General features: G+C 39.7%; 1 protein-coding gene across 6 annotated transcripts in view; it reads left to right on the forward strand.

The window, feature by feature from the left end:
• The window catches only part of FOCAD (focadhesin), a 200,222-nt gene that overhangs the window by 78,684 nt on the left and 103,115 nt on the right, over window positions 1–18,423 (forward strand). For all 6 annotated transcript variants that reach the window (XM_073345495.2, XM_073345491.2, XM_073345494.2 and 3 more), the window contains 4 exons: window positions 9,420–9,524; window positions 9,942–10,043; window positions 12,943–13,073; window positions 15,486–15,612. In XM_073345495.2, the coding sequence (XP_073201596.1) occupies window positions 9,420–9,524; window positions 9,942–10,043; window positions 12,943–13,073; window positions 15,486–15,612 (465 nt within the window). The remainder of the gene's footprint in view (window positions 1–9,419; window positions 9,525–9,941; window positions 10,044–12,942; window positions 13,074–15,485; window positions 15,613–18,423) is intronic.

Consider the following 18,423-nt stretch of genomic DNA (forward strand, 5'->3'; position numbering starts at 1 on the left):
TTAAAGTCAAAGGGAGTTTTGCCACTAATGTCAGTGAAGGCAGGATTTCACTCTCAGCTCTGCAGGACTGCAATTTTTATCAAATCAAGGAGCTTTCAAGCTCTGTTGTCACAGCTAGTGGATCTTGTAAACTCTCAAGGCCACGGGACCTAGGATCTTTCTCTCTAATTTTTTTCTTCTTTACATAACAGGAAAATTAAATGCAAAAAAGTCTAGTTTTGATGGAATTTTCTGGTTACAAAATTAAACTGTCAAAAGTCAAGACATTCCAAAAAGTTAACACTGGAAATGTAACTCATCCACACTGTGTATGTATATAATGTCCCTTCTTCTTCATTTCCTTGCTACATGTAATCTTTAGATTATCACATATGTGAAAAGGATAGGATATGTGTTGTGACCCAATTAATCATGTGGAAGCAGTCTAATTTCTAGAGTAACCTATCTTTTCATTGCTTGTTTTTTCTTATAATTGAGGTAGTAATACATTTGCTGCTTTTAATTGATCACAAAGCTAAGACATCTTAAGACCAAAAAGAAACGAAGGGGTGGAGGAGAGGCATGATTGGCTTAAAGAATGCTGCATTTTCAAGCAGTGATATACACTAGTCATTAATTTCACCTAAGAGGGCCAAAACTATGAAAAAATCATTGTTAGAAACCCAGACAAATTTTTGACTTTGAAGAATTTTTCAGTCCCCCCCTCCAAAAAAAAAAAATATGTAGATTGTCTGATCACTAGAAGTGAATATCTTATTATTATTGTCTAGAAAACAGGATCTGTAAGTGTAAGGTGATAAGAGATAAACGGTCCTATTAGAGTGCGGCTTAGTTTATAAACTTCATTTTTCATAGAATCATAGAAATGTAGGACTGGAAGGGACCTGAAGAGTTCATCTAATTCAGCCCCCTGCACTGAAATGGGACCAAGTATATTTAGTATACCACGACAGGTATTTGTTGAACCTTTTTTTAAAAAACCTGCAATAACAGGGATTCCACAACCTCTCTTGGAAACATATTTCAGTGCTTAGCTCGACTTAGAAAGTTCTTCCTAATATCTAACTTAAATCTCCCGTGCTGCAGATTAAGGCCATTATTTCTTGTCTTACCTTCCATGGACATGGGGAACAATTGATCACTGTCATCTATGGAACAGCCCATAATATATTTGAGGACTTATCAGGTCTCCTCTGCTCCCTCAGTCTTCCTTTCTCAAGACTAAACATGCCCAGTTTTTTAAACCTTTCCTCACAGGTCAGGTTTTCTTTGATCATTTTTGTAGTTCTGCTCTGGACTCTCTCCAGTTTGTTCAAATCTTCCGTAAAGTGTGTTGCCCAAAACTGGACACACTGTTCCAGCTGAGGCCTCACCAGTCCAAGTAGAGTGGGAGAGTTACCTCCCATGTCTTGCATATGACAGTCGTGTTAAAAAAACCAAATAGAATCATATTAACCTTTTTTGCAACTACATCACTTTGTCTCATATTTAATTTGTTGATCCATTATAAACCTCAGATCCTTTTCAGCTGTACTACTGCCTAGTCAAGTATTCCCCATTTTATATATGTGCATTTGATTTTTCCTTCTTACGTGTAGTGCTTTGCACTTGCCTTTCTTGAATTTCATCTTGACAATTTCAGACCAATTCTCCAGTTTGTCAGGGTTGTTTTGAGTTCTAATTCTGTACTCCAAAATGCTAGCAAATCCTCTGACCTTAGTGTCTTGCTAATTGAGTAAGCACATTGTTTACTCTATTATCCACGTTAATGAAAATATTGAATGGTATCAGACCAAGAACAGACTTCTGTGGGACCCCATTAGATATGTCCTCCCAATTTGACAGCAAACCATTGATAAATACTCTGAGTATGGTTTTTCAACCAATTATGTGATCTTGGAACTGTTAACAATTATTTTCGACAACTCATGGAGGATGGTGAAATCCCAGAGGACTGAAGAAGGTTCAGGTTTTCTTGTTTTCACACTCCTAATTTTTCCTTACCTTAAGTTTTGTATTAATAAACTCTGAAAGCTGTTATGCTAAGAGAGAACCCTTTATCCAGATAAGTAAAATTTTAGTTCTCAATTTTTTGCCAGTAAAAAGACTATTTTAAGAAATGCTGAGAAAATGAATGAATGGAAGTATGAGTGATGTAAGAAATAATAATGATCTTTGTAGGTCATTGATCACATCCAAAATTTGTAGTGATTTAGAGGAATTGTTCCATCTGTACCCCCACAGAGAAGGGGGGCCAAAACTGCACCCGTGGAGTGATCTCTTGTTGTTCACATGAGCTTCACATTTTTGGAGTATGTGTGTTGCAGTTTGGTGAGATATATTGTTACAAGTCTGCCAGTAAGAGAGAGAGAGGATTTACTAGGCTGGCCAAACATCAAGCTTGTTCACTCTCAATCTGGATTGGACTGTGAGACTTGTGGTCCCCTGATTTTCTCAGAAGGCTTCCAGGAGTGAACTGGATTACAACCTTAAAGATCCAGGTAAATATGCAAGAAGGTGCAATTCTTCCAGGGCACCACCATACCAAGAAGGGCTTCTGCCTCTCCTTCCCCTAGGAAGGAGGAGACCAAGACTACAATAGAGCCATCCTGTTCTCAAAGTAACCTTTTCCCCCCTCTTTTTTTTGGTAATCTATCTGGCAGGGATGCCTGATTTTTTCCCCCTCTAGCACTGTGTGTGTGTGAGAGAGAGAGAGAGAGAGGTGCGGGGTGTGTGTGCGCGAGCTTGTGAGTGTTTAAGAAATAGCACAGGCTTGTTCAAGTTTTGAGTAAATACTATCCTAAATCACTTTTTGTCACCATGGGTTATAAAAGAATGTTTCCAGAAACTACTCTGTCCTAAAAAGGAATGTTAGATGTGGTTAGTCACACTGTATCACAGTTCTAGATACATTGGGGAGGGAGGGGAAGTTAATCCTAGATGTCACCTTGTAATAGCGACCTTGAAGGAGTTTAAGTACTGCTTTATAAGGCTGAGAAGTAGACTTTGCCTCCTCCTTAGGTCTTCAGGTTTAATATGTGTAGGAATTGATTACATGTTATGTTAACGTCATGATTTAAATCTTGATTGGGGTCATCCAATGATTTAGTCAGTTGCGGATTTTATCCCATATTGTCAGCTTGATTTGTTAACTCAATTCCAGTTGTTATAGTTATAGTTGTACTGTTTTATCCTTAATTAGTTAGTAAGATATGTAATAGTTAGTTTTAGCTAGAATATTAATTGATTTTAAGTTTGTCTTTTCATTAATTTGTAATAAAACCAATAAAAATCATAAGGCTGGGTTTTCTTTCAAAATTACAAGGGTCACAAAACTCTTCCCAAGGTCCTGGGCTATTTAGCTGCCTACGAGCTACTTAGGTCTATCCCTAAATTAGTATTTGTCTCTCACAACAACCATATTTTTATAATAAAAAATTGGGACACTTGCACAACATGTTTATAAGGTTGTGAACTAATCATATAAAAAGACAAAAGTGCACTTTAAAAATTATATATGTATGCATGTATGCAAGTGCTGGTGTTACTACCTCCAGTTTCTGACTCAGCGGTGGCTCATGCATATTTCTTTATTTTGAACAAAAGAACAGCTTTGATAATATCTGCTCATTTGACTTTTCTCTCCAAATTTTGTTCATTACACTGAACAGTTGTTCCATGGGACTTTTTATTCCTGCTATACATGGAGCAAGTTCTGATCACTATAATATGATGCCCTGAACAAACATTTTGTAATTTCAAAACCAAAATCAGGGTGTTTCATGATGATATGAGAAGCCAGGACTATATTGGTAAAGTTGGGATTTATAGTCCCCTTATATAAGAAGTAATGAATATTTCATGTCTGAATTAGAAGTGAAATAAATTTGTTTGATGCCTTGGTCTTAATCTGCAAAGCTATCAAGGGATCAGGACTGTACTACATCAGATTCCATTTATGACTCTTCTGGGCAGCTGCACTCTTCCAGATCAGTGCAGCTAACTAGGTCAAAGTTTTCTGAGTACTGGAGATAGAGCATTTTTGCCTAAGGACTCAACTTTTGGAATGAATATCAAATGAAACCAAAGTCTTGCTGTTTATGGAGTGCACTACAAGGCTCATTGATTTTTCAAAGCCTTTCATCTATAACTGTTAGGGACTGGCACGTCTGCGTCTGTGCCTAATGCTTGGTGTGGGAGTCAAGCCTAGTACTGTCAGCAGATGTCGGGAACCCCCACTCAGAAGCCAGGTGCCAAAGCCAAGGGTCAAAAGTCAGGAATCTCAACTGGGTTACCTGGAGTGAGACAAGGCAGGAACACAGGGTGGGACCAATGCTGGGAATGAGCAGGTGCAGGAGCTATCTCAGCAGTGGGCAAATGCTTTGAGCAGCCAGTGCCCTGCTGCTGATTTTAAGAGAAGAGCTGCTAATCCTCTCAACCAGTCAGGCATCTTGGCCAATCAAGAGGCTCAAACAGGGCCCAACGGCACTTGTTAGACTGCCTGGGGTTAAGCTAGCAGATACGCAGGCTAGAAGTTAGTCCTTACTTCTGATCATAACATAACGGGGTTATTAATATAGGGAGAGGAGGAAAAAACCCTAGAAGAACACCTAAGAAAGGCAAAGAGCTGAATCCACTTTGAAGTCTGCCATGGAGAGGAGTTTGCAAATCTAAATTATCTGTTCAGAACCCAGATGCTATGGTGATAAGCATGATAGTAATAAATTGTCGCATTGAAACGTTTTAAAAAGCATTAAACATTTCTATTGATATCTTTTGTAATTGCTAGTTTTATAAATCCTCTGTTCTGGGCTTCATCATCGTCACGGGAATTCCCAAAGTGATGTAGCCTCCTTGCAGATTATGCACCACCCAGATCAATCTCTAGTTAGATCTTCAAGGGGTCTAGCTGGATATTCAAGCTTTTGGAGACCACATGATCGCCAGCCATTTAGCAGCAAACATGTTTCACGCTTCATTGGTCTTCCATCCTAATATGTCTTTACCAGGAACACCACTGAAACTGAACCAGTGATGATGGAGGCAGTTGTTGGGTTATGTTTCAATTATCCTCATTTCTGATCTTCTCCTGCCATTTGATATGGAGCAGCTGATGAAGACAAGAATCAAAAATGTCACTGTGGTGCACTTCAGTCTTCCTCAACACTCGTGTTTCACTGACTTACATTAGAGTTGGTATAACTGTGTGGATCTATGGATCCACAGCTTTGTAGCAAGCTTATTGTCACGACATCCCCACTGAAGCTGCTGAAGGGCCCAAAACACAACAACTGCTGCTATACAAGTGTCCATATCTTTCAGGCATCCTCCAGCCTGTGATGCTACCCCATTATTTGACAGTTGCCATCTGCTTGATGTCCCATCCAGACAGGTTAATACTGAGTTGGTTGTAATCTGGAGCTGGAGGCTGCTTGGTGGCAGGGACTTAGTTTTATCTGGATTGTAATGGACCCTTGCTCTCCCGCTCGGAGGGAGGCCACTCATTCAGGTTTCCTTTGGGCTTGTCTGGCCAAGGCAGGAAGCTGCAGAACAGTCTAGGGCCCTTGTCTCCCCACCAGCTACAGGGAGCTGGCTTCGGCCAGGCAGGGCTCTGGCCGCCAGCAAGGCAATCACAGTCTATGGAGCTGGTGCAGGCTTGGGCTTGAGGAGGCTCAGACTGCCTGCAAACAAACAGTCTCAAGGCTGGCTTTAGCCTGGGCGGGGCTCAGGCAGCCAGCAAAGCAACAGTCTATAAGGGAGCTGATAGGGGAGGCTCTTTCTTCAGAGCGGGAGCTTCCCTGCACAGTGTAGGGAGTTGGCCACCCCGGGGTAAGGTGGCAGGGGGAAGCGGGTCCACCCTACTCCACCATGTCCCGGACCAGGGCCCTGGCAGAGGCAGGATTGGCTGCTCCTGTGTCAGTGGGGATACGGCCGCAACACGCCGACTGAGCCACACCTGGCTCCGGAACCAGCTGCTCCGTGGCTGCCCCGGGCCACTTCCTGCTTCTCCAGGTTTGGTACCTCTCACTTCCCGGGTTCCTTGTGGTACACCGCGGCCACTCCTCATCGGGGTCTCCCACTTCTGTGGCTATGGGACAGCCGGGGGTAGGTTCCCCTCCTGGGCACGGCAGTACAGCAGGAGTGTCCTCCTCTGGGGATTCTGCCCCAACTGTGCTACATGGCCTTCCTCTTATACTTTTGGCCCTGCCCCAGCACTTCTGGCGAGAGGGACAGGGCAGGCTAGGTCCTGCCCACCAAGGGGAGTATAGTGGGCCCTCCCTCTTCCCCTCGGAGGGAGGCCACTCAGCCTCACTACATGGATTAGTAACCAGACTGACGTGCTGTTTCTTGCCCAGTCAGATCAGCCACAGTGATTCACCAGCTGAGATAACAAGCCATCTAACAGCATCTCTTAATGTATCCACCCCTCTAATTTTGTATATGTAGTAGGTCCTATATTGTTTTAAAGGGTTGCGGCCAGGACGTTGTAAACTAATCCATTACCACATTGTTATTCTATTTGCAATTATTTAGTAGATTCATCTGTGTCTTAAAATTTAAAAGTAAAATTTAATATTTAAACATTTGGGTAAAAATTAACCTAAAGTACCAGATTTTCAAGATATAGCCCATATAGAGTCTTGTTTACAGAAGAAATTATCATGCATGTTAAATGGGAGGATGTGAAAATGGAGCCTAAAGAATTAGTTTGTCCCAAATCAACACAGTTCAAGCTTGATATCTGCCTGACTTCCTCCCTCCGCCTGTTCCTTTTTCCTTTCTGGCTTCATTCTTCCCTGCCATCCTCTTCATAGATTAAAATATTTTTTTATTAAAAACACAATTCCTACAAAAATGAAGAGCTCTCCAATTTCTTTATTAATTCTACAGAAGATTGAAAGCACAGAACAAGGAGCGAGGAAAAAAGGACACTTTCAGATTGACATAGCAATCAGAAAGAGAACTGTGTACTATGAAACTTGCATTAAAAATGCCTCTTTGGGTGAAATTCTACTCTTAACGTGCATTTTCTTAAATTTTCAGACTCCTTTATAGTTTCTGCTACATGATAGCATCACAAACCCTTTGTTACATTCACAGCAGAGCTATTGTTATCTCTTAACTTATCTAAGAGTTGCTTTCTTTATTGGTGGTGGGTCATCTTCTTGAAAAGTAGGGGGACAGAAATAATAGTAAAAACTTTGTGAGAGAAAAATCTTAACAAAAGGGACTATTTTTGCTAAGGGATTCCAAATAACTAATTTGAAAGCCTACAAGAGATGTTTTTCAATTTAAATTAAGTTTATAAATATTAAGTCTAGGCCCCCAGATGAAAAATTTGGAGCTGGCTTTAAAATTCTTTAAAAATTGCGGAAGTACAGATCTGTGGCTTGGTTTGATCCATTTATAAAGATAGTGGCAATTTGCAAAACAAATTGCTGGATTTTTTGTTTGGGACCATCTCTGATAATACATAGATATTTGCAACCTGAAGATTATAAAATCCCAGTGCTCACTAGAGAATCTTTTTCCCATTACAAGATCAATGGCTTTCATTTGCTGGGACGGGTCTTTTGTATGCTGTGAGATTTTATCATGTTGTGGAACACTGTGGGATGTAGATAGGTACCAGGAGAAAACTACTGCAGTATTCTGCAGTCATAGTACAGAACACTACATCTTGAATGCATAAAGTGTTGGCCAAACCATACTGAATTTTTTTCAGAGAGGTTTGGGATCTGTTTGACTTACTACTACTTTGAGGGATTTAGGGTTAGGGCTGCTCTGTCTTTTATCTGAGCCTATTTACCCATTGCTAATAAGTATAGGTTTTGGTTTCAGGTTATCCTCATGTTTCCGGCCAACAAAATTGTCCAATCTTGGGTTCATTGAAAAAGTTATGAGGTTACAGTAATTTTAGGTAAAAGAGAAAATTTGGAACAGTGATCCACTCAAGAAGCAAATACTAAGACCGAAATGGAGAGCTCTGTGTACTCCAGTGACAGTATAATGAAAATAATTGTTTAAAAGCCAAAAGACTTGGAAATAATCAAATCCACATATTACAAAATACTGAATTTCCTAACGTGCCTTACTGCTCTAGGAGAATGATGGGATCCCCTGATGCAGGTTGTTTCATGAAAGGCTAACTCCTATGGTTAAATATAAGACAGTATTTTATTTGATATCTGAAGGAAAGGGGAACTTAGGGTTAAGTAACATTCCTTTTTCTTCATTGTCACTTTGTGGGGGCAATATTTAGAGAATGCTACCAGACATTTGAAAATGCAGTAAATCATGTTGTAAACTCATACATGCTGAGAGTTGTGATACAGGGTCATGGGTCATGAGAATTCTGGTAAAATGACAGAATCAAATTTCAGTTTTTTCTTCATTGACATGGTATGTGGATTTTTCTGATGTATCTTCTGTTTCTTTCAATGGAAGTTTGGAATGAAAGTTTCAAACTAAAATCAATTTGTTATTCAAGCTAGATAAAGAGAAATTGAGAACTTTTCTATGGGTTCCACTAGATCTGTGCACTCAAGAGGTTGAGGCCATTTTATTGTAAGCAAACAATGAGAAGACTTTAAATTTTTACTTGTGCCCAACAAGACTGAAAATTTGTGTTAATTGTTATGAAAACAATGAAATATAAACTGGTGACCCTTAAGCTTGCTAATTTTGATTTAAATAAATTGCTACCCTCACCTCCGTATTTTCGGTATTCCGTATACTTCTACGTTCTGAATATGAAGAATATTTTAAATACTCTGAGGCCTCAGCAAGTTTTCAAGACTGACCTGTGTGAAGTGTTGTACTATGCGGTATAACAAAGGTTATGCTTTCAACTAAGCTTTGCTTCTGGAAGTGAGGTGGTGTAGCTGAGGAGCATTCTTGTCCAATGGTTAGATCATGAGACTGGGAATTGAAATTTGGCTTTAGTTCTTGCTGCTTTCTTGCCATGTGACCGTGAGCATATAATTTAACCTCTCAGTAATTCAATTTTACCATCCGTAAAATTAGGCTAATCTACTACTTATTAACTCATCAACCTGTGTAAGTCTTTTTAAGATCTATGGATGAAAATGGCTGTGTAAGAGTTGCTTGTGATTCTTACTGTTTTTATTAGCCTAACATTTATTGCCAATAGTTTGATTTTTTTTCCCCATTAAGTCAGCTGAGGGTACAGGACTTGTAGGTTCCAAGAGAGCAACTAAAAAAAGCTCTAAATGAATCCTATGAAGAGTCAGTTTTTTAATTCCACTCCCCTTATTTTAATGCAAGAAGAGTGTTGGGGTGCATGTTTACTCGGATTTATTTTTGGTCTTTACATAGTCTGTTAACCATGTCATGACAATTGGCTTCTTTAATACAAATGGTGTTTGTATGTATTACATGTTCTCCATTTATTTTAGGTCCCAAATCTAATCCCAGTTCTGATGTTTAAGTTGGGAAGGCCACTGGAGCCTTTTTTGTACCGGGATATTTTATATACTTTGCCTTCTCTGGGTGTACACAAGGTCAGTATGAATAGAAATCATACTTCATCCAAAAATGATTTTTAATAAAGGGAATTTTGTATTAGTAAGTCACTAGTTACATTGAATGAGTGAATGTAGACATGGATATGCATAACTTGCTTAAAATTATAAGTGATTTGTGAGTTTCTGCATAACTTGTTACTTAATATTTATGATGGGAATATGACAACTAATTTTAAGGGATGAATTATGTATTGTGCTTTAACTATCTATAGTGTATTTGTATATCTCATGAAAATGTTTTTTAGGATCATTATGCACCAAAATCTGTTAGAAAATGACTCCCCATTTCTTTTTGATGCTGCTGTGGCCTTTGAGATATTTGACACAAATGAAGCATCTCCTTGTTCATCGATATTAAAATAACAAATGCATGTGGTGAAAAATCTCTTTCAGGTCTGCATCGCTCAGATTCTGCATGTGATACAGGTGCTGGGGAGCACGCCAAAGCTTAGACCTATTACTTTACGCTTGATGACGTCCTTATGGGAGAAACAGGTTAGAAAAAAGTTGTGCAGTCTGTAATGTTTTGGAAATCATCCATACCAATAAAGGGTTCTTTCACTGTCTGCCTTATAAGTTTGGGTGCTTAATGCCATGCTGCTATGGCTCAGAGCCTTGACACCAGTAGCCAGCCTGTAAACATAAAAGCCTCACTCTGGCTTCCGCCAGCCTAGTTATTCCTTGCATGGTGACCTCAACAACACTTCTGGTCCCAAGTCTCCCTAAGTTTATCTACCCCTAGTTCTTAACTACCAGACACTTGGATTTTCCCCCTCTGGTTTTTCACCCCCAAAGGAGTGAAACCCTCCCCAGTTATCCAGATTTGGTACATACACAACACACAGTTTACACAATAGAGATCTGCTTGGGGTAAAAATAAACAAAAGGTTAATTTCATAGAAAAATCACGGACTCAAGATGAAATAGCAAGGTAAACAAACACATATAAGTTACATAGAAAATAAACATAAAGATGCAACTTCAAGATTTGCACTTCTATATTAGATAAATTCACCTTTCTAATAAGTGTTACCTATTGCCTTCTAACAGCTTCTCAGCATGCCCCTGTCATAGAGGGGATCCAGCACTCAAAGGACTGCACCTCGTGTAGATACTGGCGTTCAGTTTCTGGATGTCAAACCTCCGACACAAGCTTGCTTTAAAAAGGCCTGTTGTTTTCTCTCTTGTTCGTCAGAGTGGGGGAAACTGCTTCCTTTCATACTTTTCCAAGGCTGGGGTTTTCTTTCAGTTTCAATGCTTTTCCATTAATTTTAATGGTCTATCATTTGCCTTTTCCTGGGTTGTACAATGTTTGGTGCTTGGAGCAAATCTTGTCTGGTTGGGGAGGCAGCCCCTCCCTGCCTGTTGTGAGGAAGCGCTGAATGTTGCAGCACAAATTATGAGCATAGTTTTTTTATCTACACAACTACATAAATTCATTACTACAGTTTATATGCATATCTCATAATGACCATCATGTTCAGAACATTACAAGCTTTCATAAAAGACCGTACCTGACACATTTTATAATCAATAACATTGTATCCAACCAGTTGATTCTATTGTTTATTCTTTGGGGGTTCAACACCCTCTCCCCGTTGAGAGATGTTGTCACATTTCAGGGTACAATCCACACCAGTGAGGGGTTGTCACTGCCTGCTCTGCAACCTGGGGTGCCACACAATGCTTTCCTGGTGTAGCTCCAAGCCTGGGCCGCTCACAAACAGCCTACCAGCATGGGTCACATCCTGAGTATCTGTGTATAGCTATAGCTTTGGTCCAGCAACTCTTACTCCAGCAGCCTGTCAGCAACACACCAGCCAAAATCTGCCTTCCACCAGCCTTGGTTACTACTTCCAGGGTGACCACAACATCCTCCCAGTCCCGAATTTTGGCAAAAACATGTGTTCAGCTCTGTCCAGCTCCCTCCTGGGTAGCTCAGATATTATAGGTTCATTGCCCTTGTAAAGGGTCAATATTTGACAGTTCTGCTACATTAAATGGAGTTACCAAGCAATTTAGTTTAAACACAGCACTGGATTAGTTTATATTAAAAAAACAAGTTTATTTAATGACAGAGATTTTAAATGAGCACAAGTATAATGTATTAAAGTCAGAAATGGTTACAAGAGAACTAAAGGTAAAATGCTTTCTGGTTGCTAAAACTTAACAAGCTAGGCTTGATTCAAGGTAAAATCCTTACCACAGGTTCTCAGCAACATTGCTGATCAAGTTCTCAGGTCAGGAGCTCCCCCAAACTCAAAGGGCTGGTTCCTTTGTCCCCTTAGGTGAAAGAGGGAGAGATAGAGGGAGAGATTGGGAAAGATGCCTTGGGGTATTTTTGCCCCTCACGTGGATGGGCCACTCACCCTTTGAAGTGGATTATTCTGAGGCTTACGCCTCAAAGCAAGTTTATTCAAACAGTAAAGAAGGCATCCTGGAGTCTGGTGGTGAAAGTGGCTCCATGCTCTTTCTTCTCCACTATGCTGAAATGCAGATTTGCCCTGTCTCCTGCCATTTACCCCTCTTGTTGTCTCAAAGACCCAGTTACTACTTGTGTAAATTGAGGTAAACACACATTCCTTTATTTAGGATCGACATTCTTAACAACTTTTGCCTAGTCAGGGCTGTGTGGTTTGAATATAGGGAAACATTATCATATAGGGGAATTTACCTATAATGTTGCTACATACATTTCATCATGATGATTTTGATGAGCAAGTTACTAGTTTTCAAATGATACTTCACAAGGCATATTTGCAGAAAGATTATTGCAGTGTTGGGTAGGGTGTGGATACAGGGCTGCTTTCGGTCACAGGTGTCTGGTTCCCGCTTGTCACACAGTCTCCCAAAGATAAACTACAGTGGATATTGTTTTACATGCTTTCCCCTAGTAGGGAAAGTACATCATTTTGAATGATTGATTATACTAGTGCCTGATTATTAGCTGTGGAAAGCAAATTGTGTCAGTGATGCATTTATTAATTCTGATGTATTGAACAGCATCTACAGTTGGTCTTTCATGGAGCCTGTTATGCATCTCATTGAGTCTTGGAATGAAATTATGAAATAATTTTGTTTATGAAAGATGTATTTATACTACTTTACTCTGATGCTTTCAATGCATTATGCAATGAGTGATAAGTCGTTTCTATTTGGTTGCATGTTAATAGATTACTTTTTAGTTTATGGGGAAAAATGTATAGATTCTGTGCAAAGAAGCCACTTAAATCACAGCACAGTATTCTTCTCCACTGATGAACCAAAATGCAATGTGATTTGCAATGTAAATGTTCCTTTAGAAGCTGTGTAAAGGCTTTAGCAGCATAAAATCATGTCACCAACTTTTAGAAACTTCTTTATATATTTTAAAGATTAAATGTTTTTTTTCTAGGATCGGGTTTACCCAGAACTGCAGAGGTTCATGGCAATGTCCGATATGCCCTCTTTGTCCATTGGGAAGGATACTCTGTGGGAAAAGGTGATAGCTAAAGCTGCTTCCATCAGAGATATATGCAGGCAGAGGTAAGAATGAGTGTTCGTTATCCAACTTAGAGAAGGTGCAGGGTGTTTAAAGGAAAGCTGTGCTGGTCACTTCTGATGAACCTGTTATCTTAATTGAGGGGCTTATGGTTTTTGATGGGGGCTGTAATAAATACACATTGTCTTAGGCAATACTTCAGAAGCTAGTAAGTATAATGTGTATACATGTATTTTTAATATGAACAGAATGGGACTATATGAAGGCCTGATAGGAAGCACATATAAATAAAACACAGTGCTTCCTATCAGGGTTTACAAAGGAATTCTGCTTTTTCAGGCCTTTCTGTGACAGAGTTTAAGTGAGACATCCCATTTGTGCAAAATTTACTTGGCGTCCACAATGGAAGAGCCAGAATCATACCACATGGATTCAACTTTGTGTTTTGTCCACCGTTAATATGCTGATATAGAAACACTGTTTGAATGTTGTCTTAGATATGGAAATGAATGAGCCATGCAGCTAGCTGACACCCCAACTGTCCTCTTGGACATCGGGGGTTATGTCTACACAGCATATTAAGGCCAGGCTCCATCTCAGGTTTGACCCCAACCTCCCCTTCCATCCACACACAAATCAGTCTGACTTGTTGAGCTTACTCTGAGGACCATAACTTCTGCATTTCCTGATTGAGTGGACAAAATTATAATCCTAACATATTAATGTAAGTTTTTGTATTTAATTTGTTATTTTTTCTAAAGGAAAAAACCCTCTGTTCTAATTTCACTGTATACTTTAATGTCTGCATAATCAGCGCTGTACATGGGAGTTATGTACTGAAGAGTGACTATATTAAAAAGGCTCCTTCTTATTCATTCCTACTCCATATGTAAATTTTGAGACATAGCTGCTTACTTTATTGACTGAAAAAAGTTTTTAGTACTTCTGATTCTTGGTTGCACTGAAGAGCCAGCACATCTCTGGAGGGTGAGATGGATTTTATTTTGGCTCATGCATTGTTAATCAAATAATGAACTAAATTCTGATTGTAGAATCTTTAGCTTGGTGTTTCATCATAAGCCAGAGGGATCCCATTTTTACTGTCAGGTTCCAGGTTTTGATGGCAGGGCTGACAGTTTTTAATTTGTAAATTGAGACCATTTGATGTAGAGTTATTGAGATACAAACATAGAACCTCCACAATGCCATTTTTATAAAGTAACATTTCAGAGCAGAACCACTTTCTCTGTTCAGATTCTTAAACCATGTGAAATTCAGTCTACACATTTAAAGTAGCAGAGAAAGGCATAACAAGAACTGATGGCTGGAAACTAAAGCCAGACAAATTCAGATTAGAAATAAGGCATGCATTTTTAACAGGGAGGGAGATTAACCATTGGAACAAACTACCAAGTGAATTTTAGGTTCCCTTGATGTCTTCAGTCCAAGACCAGATGCCTTTCTGGAAAATATGCTTTAGTCAAACACAAGTTATTGGGCTCAGAACAGGGGTAACCAGGCGTATGTCTACCTGAGCACAGACCCAGGGTGGGCTTGGACTCAGGTGGCTAGCCTATGCCACTGCTGCGTTTTCCATGGTGCTATTAGTGTGCCAGCTCAAGCTGACCTAGTGCACATCTGTCTACCTGCGATGGGAATCACACCTCTCCGCTGCAGTGTAGACATACCCCGGGTGAAATTCTGTGGCCTGTGTTATGCTGGAGATCAGACTAGATGAGCTAATGGCTTGTGTCCTTAAAATCCATGAACATTAGTGTTATATAGTTACATTATTCCATACTCCTAAAAATATTGTCTTTAAACCTAAAGTAGTTTTTCCCTTGTTCATGCAAAACTAGTTTTTTCAGTTGCTTGTAAGTGTTGTGGGGTCTTTTCTCCCACTTCCACTTACCTACCTGGAGACTAGTCTTGTGTGAAGACCACATACCTGGGATGATTCATACCTCTTGTGACATTCAGTACTGTCTGAGTTATGAAGGCACAGAAAAAAACCATACTCTTTTTAGAGTAGAAAAATGTGTGATTTATTTTGATCATGGTTTATTTCAGCCAAAAGAATTTTTTTGGGGAAGTTATGAGCATCTGAAACCTGGGTTATAAAAGAAGTCTCAATGTAACTGTAATATTCGCTGCCAAGTGAATGCTATAATTAGAGTTGAAAGTTTAAATGGGATTTGTGATAGCACAGTGGAAATGATTTAGAGGCTATAGAAAGAAAACTTAGAAAGCCTAAACATGCTGTACTTACATCATCCAGTCAGATGATTTATTTATCCAAGTTGCTTAAAGAAATAGTCATTAAGTGTTAAATAGGAAGCAGTCCTGTGTAGAAGAATATGTGCTTGGAAATATTTCTCTACATGTCAAGAAGCTTTGAGGGGTGGAACTGAATTTTTTAAAGTACTCTGCCTTCATGTAATATTGTTTTCCACTAGGCCATATCAACATGGAGCTGATATGTTGGCTGCAATTTCCCAGGTATTGAATGAATGCACAAAACCTGATCAAGCCACACCTGCTGCTTTAGTGTTACAAGGTCTTCATGCACTTTGCCAAGCTGAGGTAAGGTTAATTTGGACTGTCCTTTTTTTGAGTACTGCTCTTCATTGCACGTTTCCATTTTCTAGCAGGCGTTGCTGTAGAATAGTACCATGTTTCCTTCTGTTAAATTAAACTTTTATCTTTTCCTATTTATTAATTATTCACTGGGAAATTTAATCTGAGTGTTTCCCTGATCAGTTGCTGTGATATCCCTCCAACAAGGAGCCAGGAATTTTAAGTCCTTCACAGCTCTTTTGTCTATCAACAGGCAGATGTCGCCTCAAGGATTTTTCCTTCACATTTTAGATGTGGCTTGGTCCTAATTGGCTAAGAAGTGCACACATCCTATTATTGTTGTTACCCTGTGTCTCTAAACCTGGTCCCTTTGACTGTCTCATGCACGTATGTCTTTCATTATGTTGTTATGACTGTAAGCTCTTTTGGACTGAGACTGTCAGTTCCTATGTGCTTGTACTAAGCCTAGCACAATGGAACCCTGATCTGGTTGAAGATTCTAAGCACTACCACAATATGTACATGTTAAATAATAATGTCAGCAGCCTGCAATTTAATTAATAAACACCTTTATAAAACAACAGACTCCACGCTGCTGCTAAGAACCAACATCTGGTTAAAGAGAAAATGATCACTGAGTTTTCTTTTAAAAAGAAAAGGAGGACTTGTGGCACCTTAGAGACTAACCAATTTATCTGAGCATAAGCTTTCGTGAGCTACAGCTCACTTCATCGGATGCATACTGTGGAAAGTATGCATCCGATGAAGTGAGCTGTAGCTCACGAAAGCTTATGCTCAAATAAATTGGTTAGTCTGTAAGGTGCCACAAGTCCTCCTTTTCTTTTTGCAAATACAGACTAACATGGCTGTTACTCTGAAACTTTTCTTTTAAAGTGGGGTATCATCCTTTTTGACTTTATCAATGCGTTTTCAACATTAGACTAAATTACTTTTTAAACAAGCTTGCCCCGTACTAGCATTTTTAGATTGTATTTTCTCTCTTATGATTTGGAGGCAGGGGCTATGAATACTGCTAGGCCATGCAGGATAGAGAGTCTCAAAACAATGCCCAAGCTGCGACTCTGTATGTGAGATGTGTTCCCCCCGCCCCATACAGGCTGTCCCAAAGAGCTGCTTTGGGAAGAAGGAAGCACTCCTGATGTTATGCCACTGGTGAGAGATGGTAGGCCAAGGTACCACCAGGTACTTGAAAGTGAGCGCCTTATTTTCCTGGAAGGAAATAAGCATTGTGTGGCACACTAAAATCTTCCTCTCACCGCTGTTCTAATTTTGCTTCAAGTCCTGACACTTAGGCTATGTCTACACTACCACTTACGTTGGAAGAAATTATGTCACTCAGGGGTGTGGATAAGCCACCCCCCCGAGTGACATAAGTTACACTGATCTAAGCACCGGTGTGGATAGCGCTATGTTGACGGAGAGCTTCTCCTGCTGACATAGCTGCTGCTGCTCATTGGGGGTGGGTTAATTAAGTTGGCAGCAGAGCTCTCCCATCAGCTTAGAGTGGCTATACTAGAGAGATTACAGCAGTGCAGCTGCCCCGATGCAAGCTCTCTAGTGTAGCCATAGCCTTAGTGTGCCTGATTTACTACTTTGTTTCATCAACTTCACACGAGTGTCATGGCTTAGGGAACCAGGCCTGCTATCACATTATTCTGTGCCTTGGGCATATCATAGAAAATTCTTGTATGGGTTAGTGGTATGGACAACCATTTTTTGGAATGAGGGTAAAACAGTTTTTTCCCAAATTAGTATTTAAACGTCGGTCTCCAGAGCAAAACTTGAGACACAGCATGCAATTTAATTAATAAACACCTTTATAAAACAACAGACTCCAAGCTGCTGCTAAGAACCAACATCTGGTTAAATATTTGGTGGTTAGTCAGAGTTTCTTGGTTCTTCCCTCATTCTGCCACTGACTAAAAGTGTGATTTTGGGCAAGTGACTTAACCTCTCTGTGTCCCAACTTTTCGATCCGTAGTCCTGAGATAGGTGGAGATTGTGACCTGTCCTGTGTGCCCTTGCAGGAGAGGCATAAGGCACACTCAGAATCTGCTTCCTAGTCTGCACTTGAGCCAATGGCACAACTATGTATGTGGGCTTTTGGCGCAAAACATTGTTGAGTCCTTAAGAAGGTGGTCTGATCTTTAATGAATGTTTGTAAAGCCTTTTGAGATGCTCAAGTGAAAGTTCCTGTATAAGTGAATTTATAATAAAACTTGCGGTAGTACTAATATTTTGGTCTAAAAATTGCAGAAGAATAGTTTTCAGTTGAGTTGGATGTAATAATTGTTTGGTATGCCATGTATACATAAAGTAGGTACCACTGTACATGAATTTTTTACATGAATTTTTAGAGCATTGGGTTTGCATTTGGGTGATTTATGAAGAAGGCTAAATCTTCCTTTTTGCTTTTGTGTAACAGAGACCTTTAAATGAATCTATAGTATGCACTGACTTGCATGTCAAAATTATAAAATATACAAAGTAGTTCTTGCCAGGCCACATTTACTAATTGTGGGCGAATCTTTTGTTTTTTTTGCCAGCATGATTTCAACAGAAGCCCGCATACTTCTGAGAGGCCGTCTATCCTGGTTTCTAATTGATTTCATGTGTAAAGTGTTGTAGGCAGGCCAAGAAAGATTCAAGAATGAAAATGCTAAGCATAGTTGTTGTTTTTTAAAAACCTCTTCCAGGCTGTTTCTGGAAGTGGTTTCTTGCTGTTTGCTTTGCAAGTCCACATTTATCGTCTGTCTTTGACCAAAAAAAGGAAACTGGCAAAGTGGAGCAGTATAG

This window comes from Lepidochelys kempii, chromosome 5, assembly GCF_965140285.1.
Source record: "Lepidochelys kempii isolate rLepKem1 chromosome 5, rLepKem1.hap1, whole genome shotgun sequence".
NCBI lineage: Eukaryota > Metazoa > Chordata > Testudines > Cheloniidae > Lepidochelys > Lepidochelys kempii.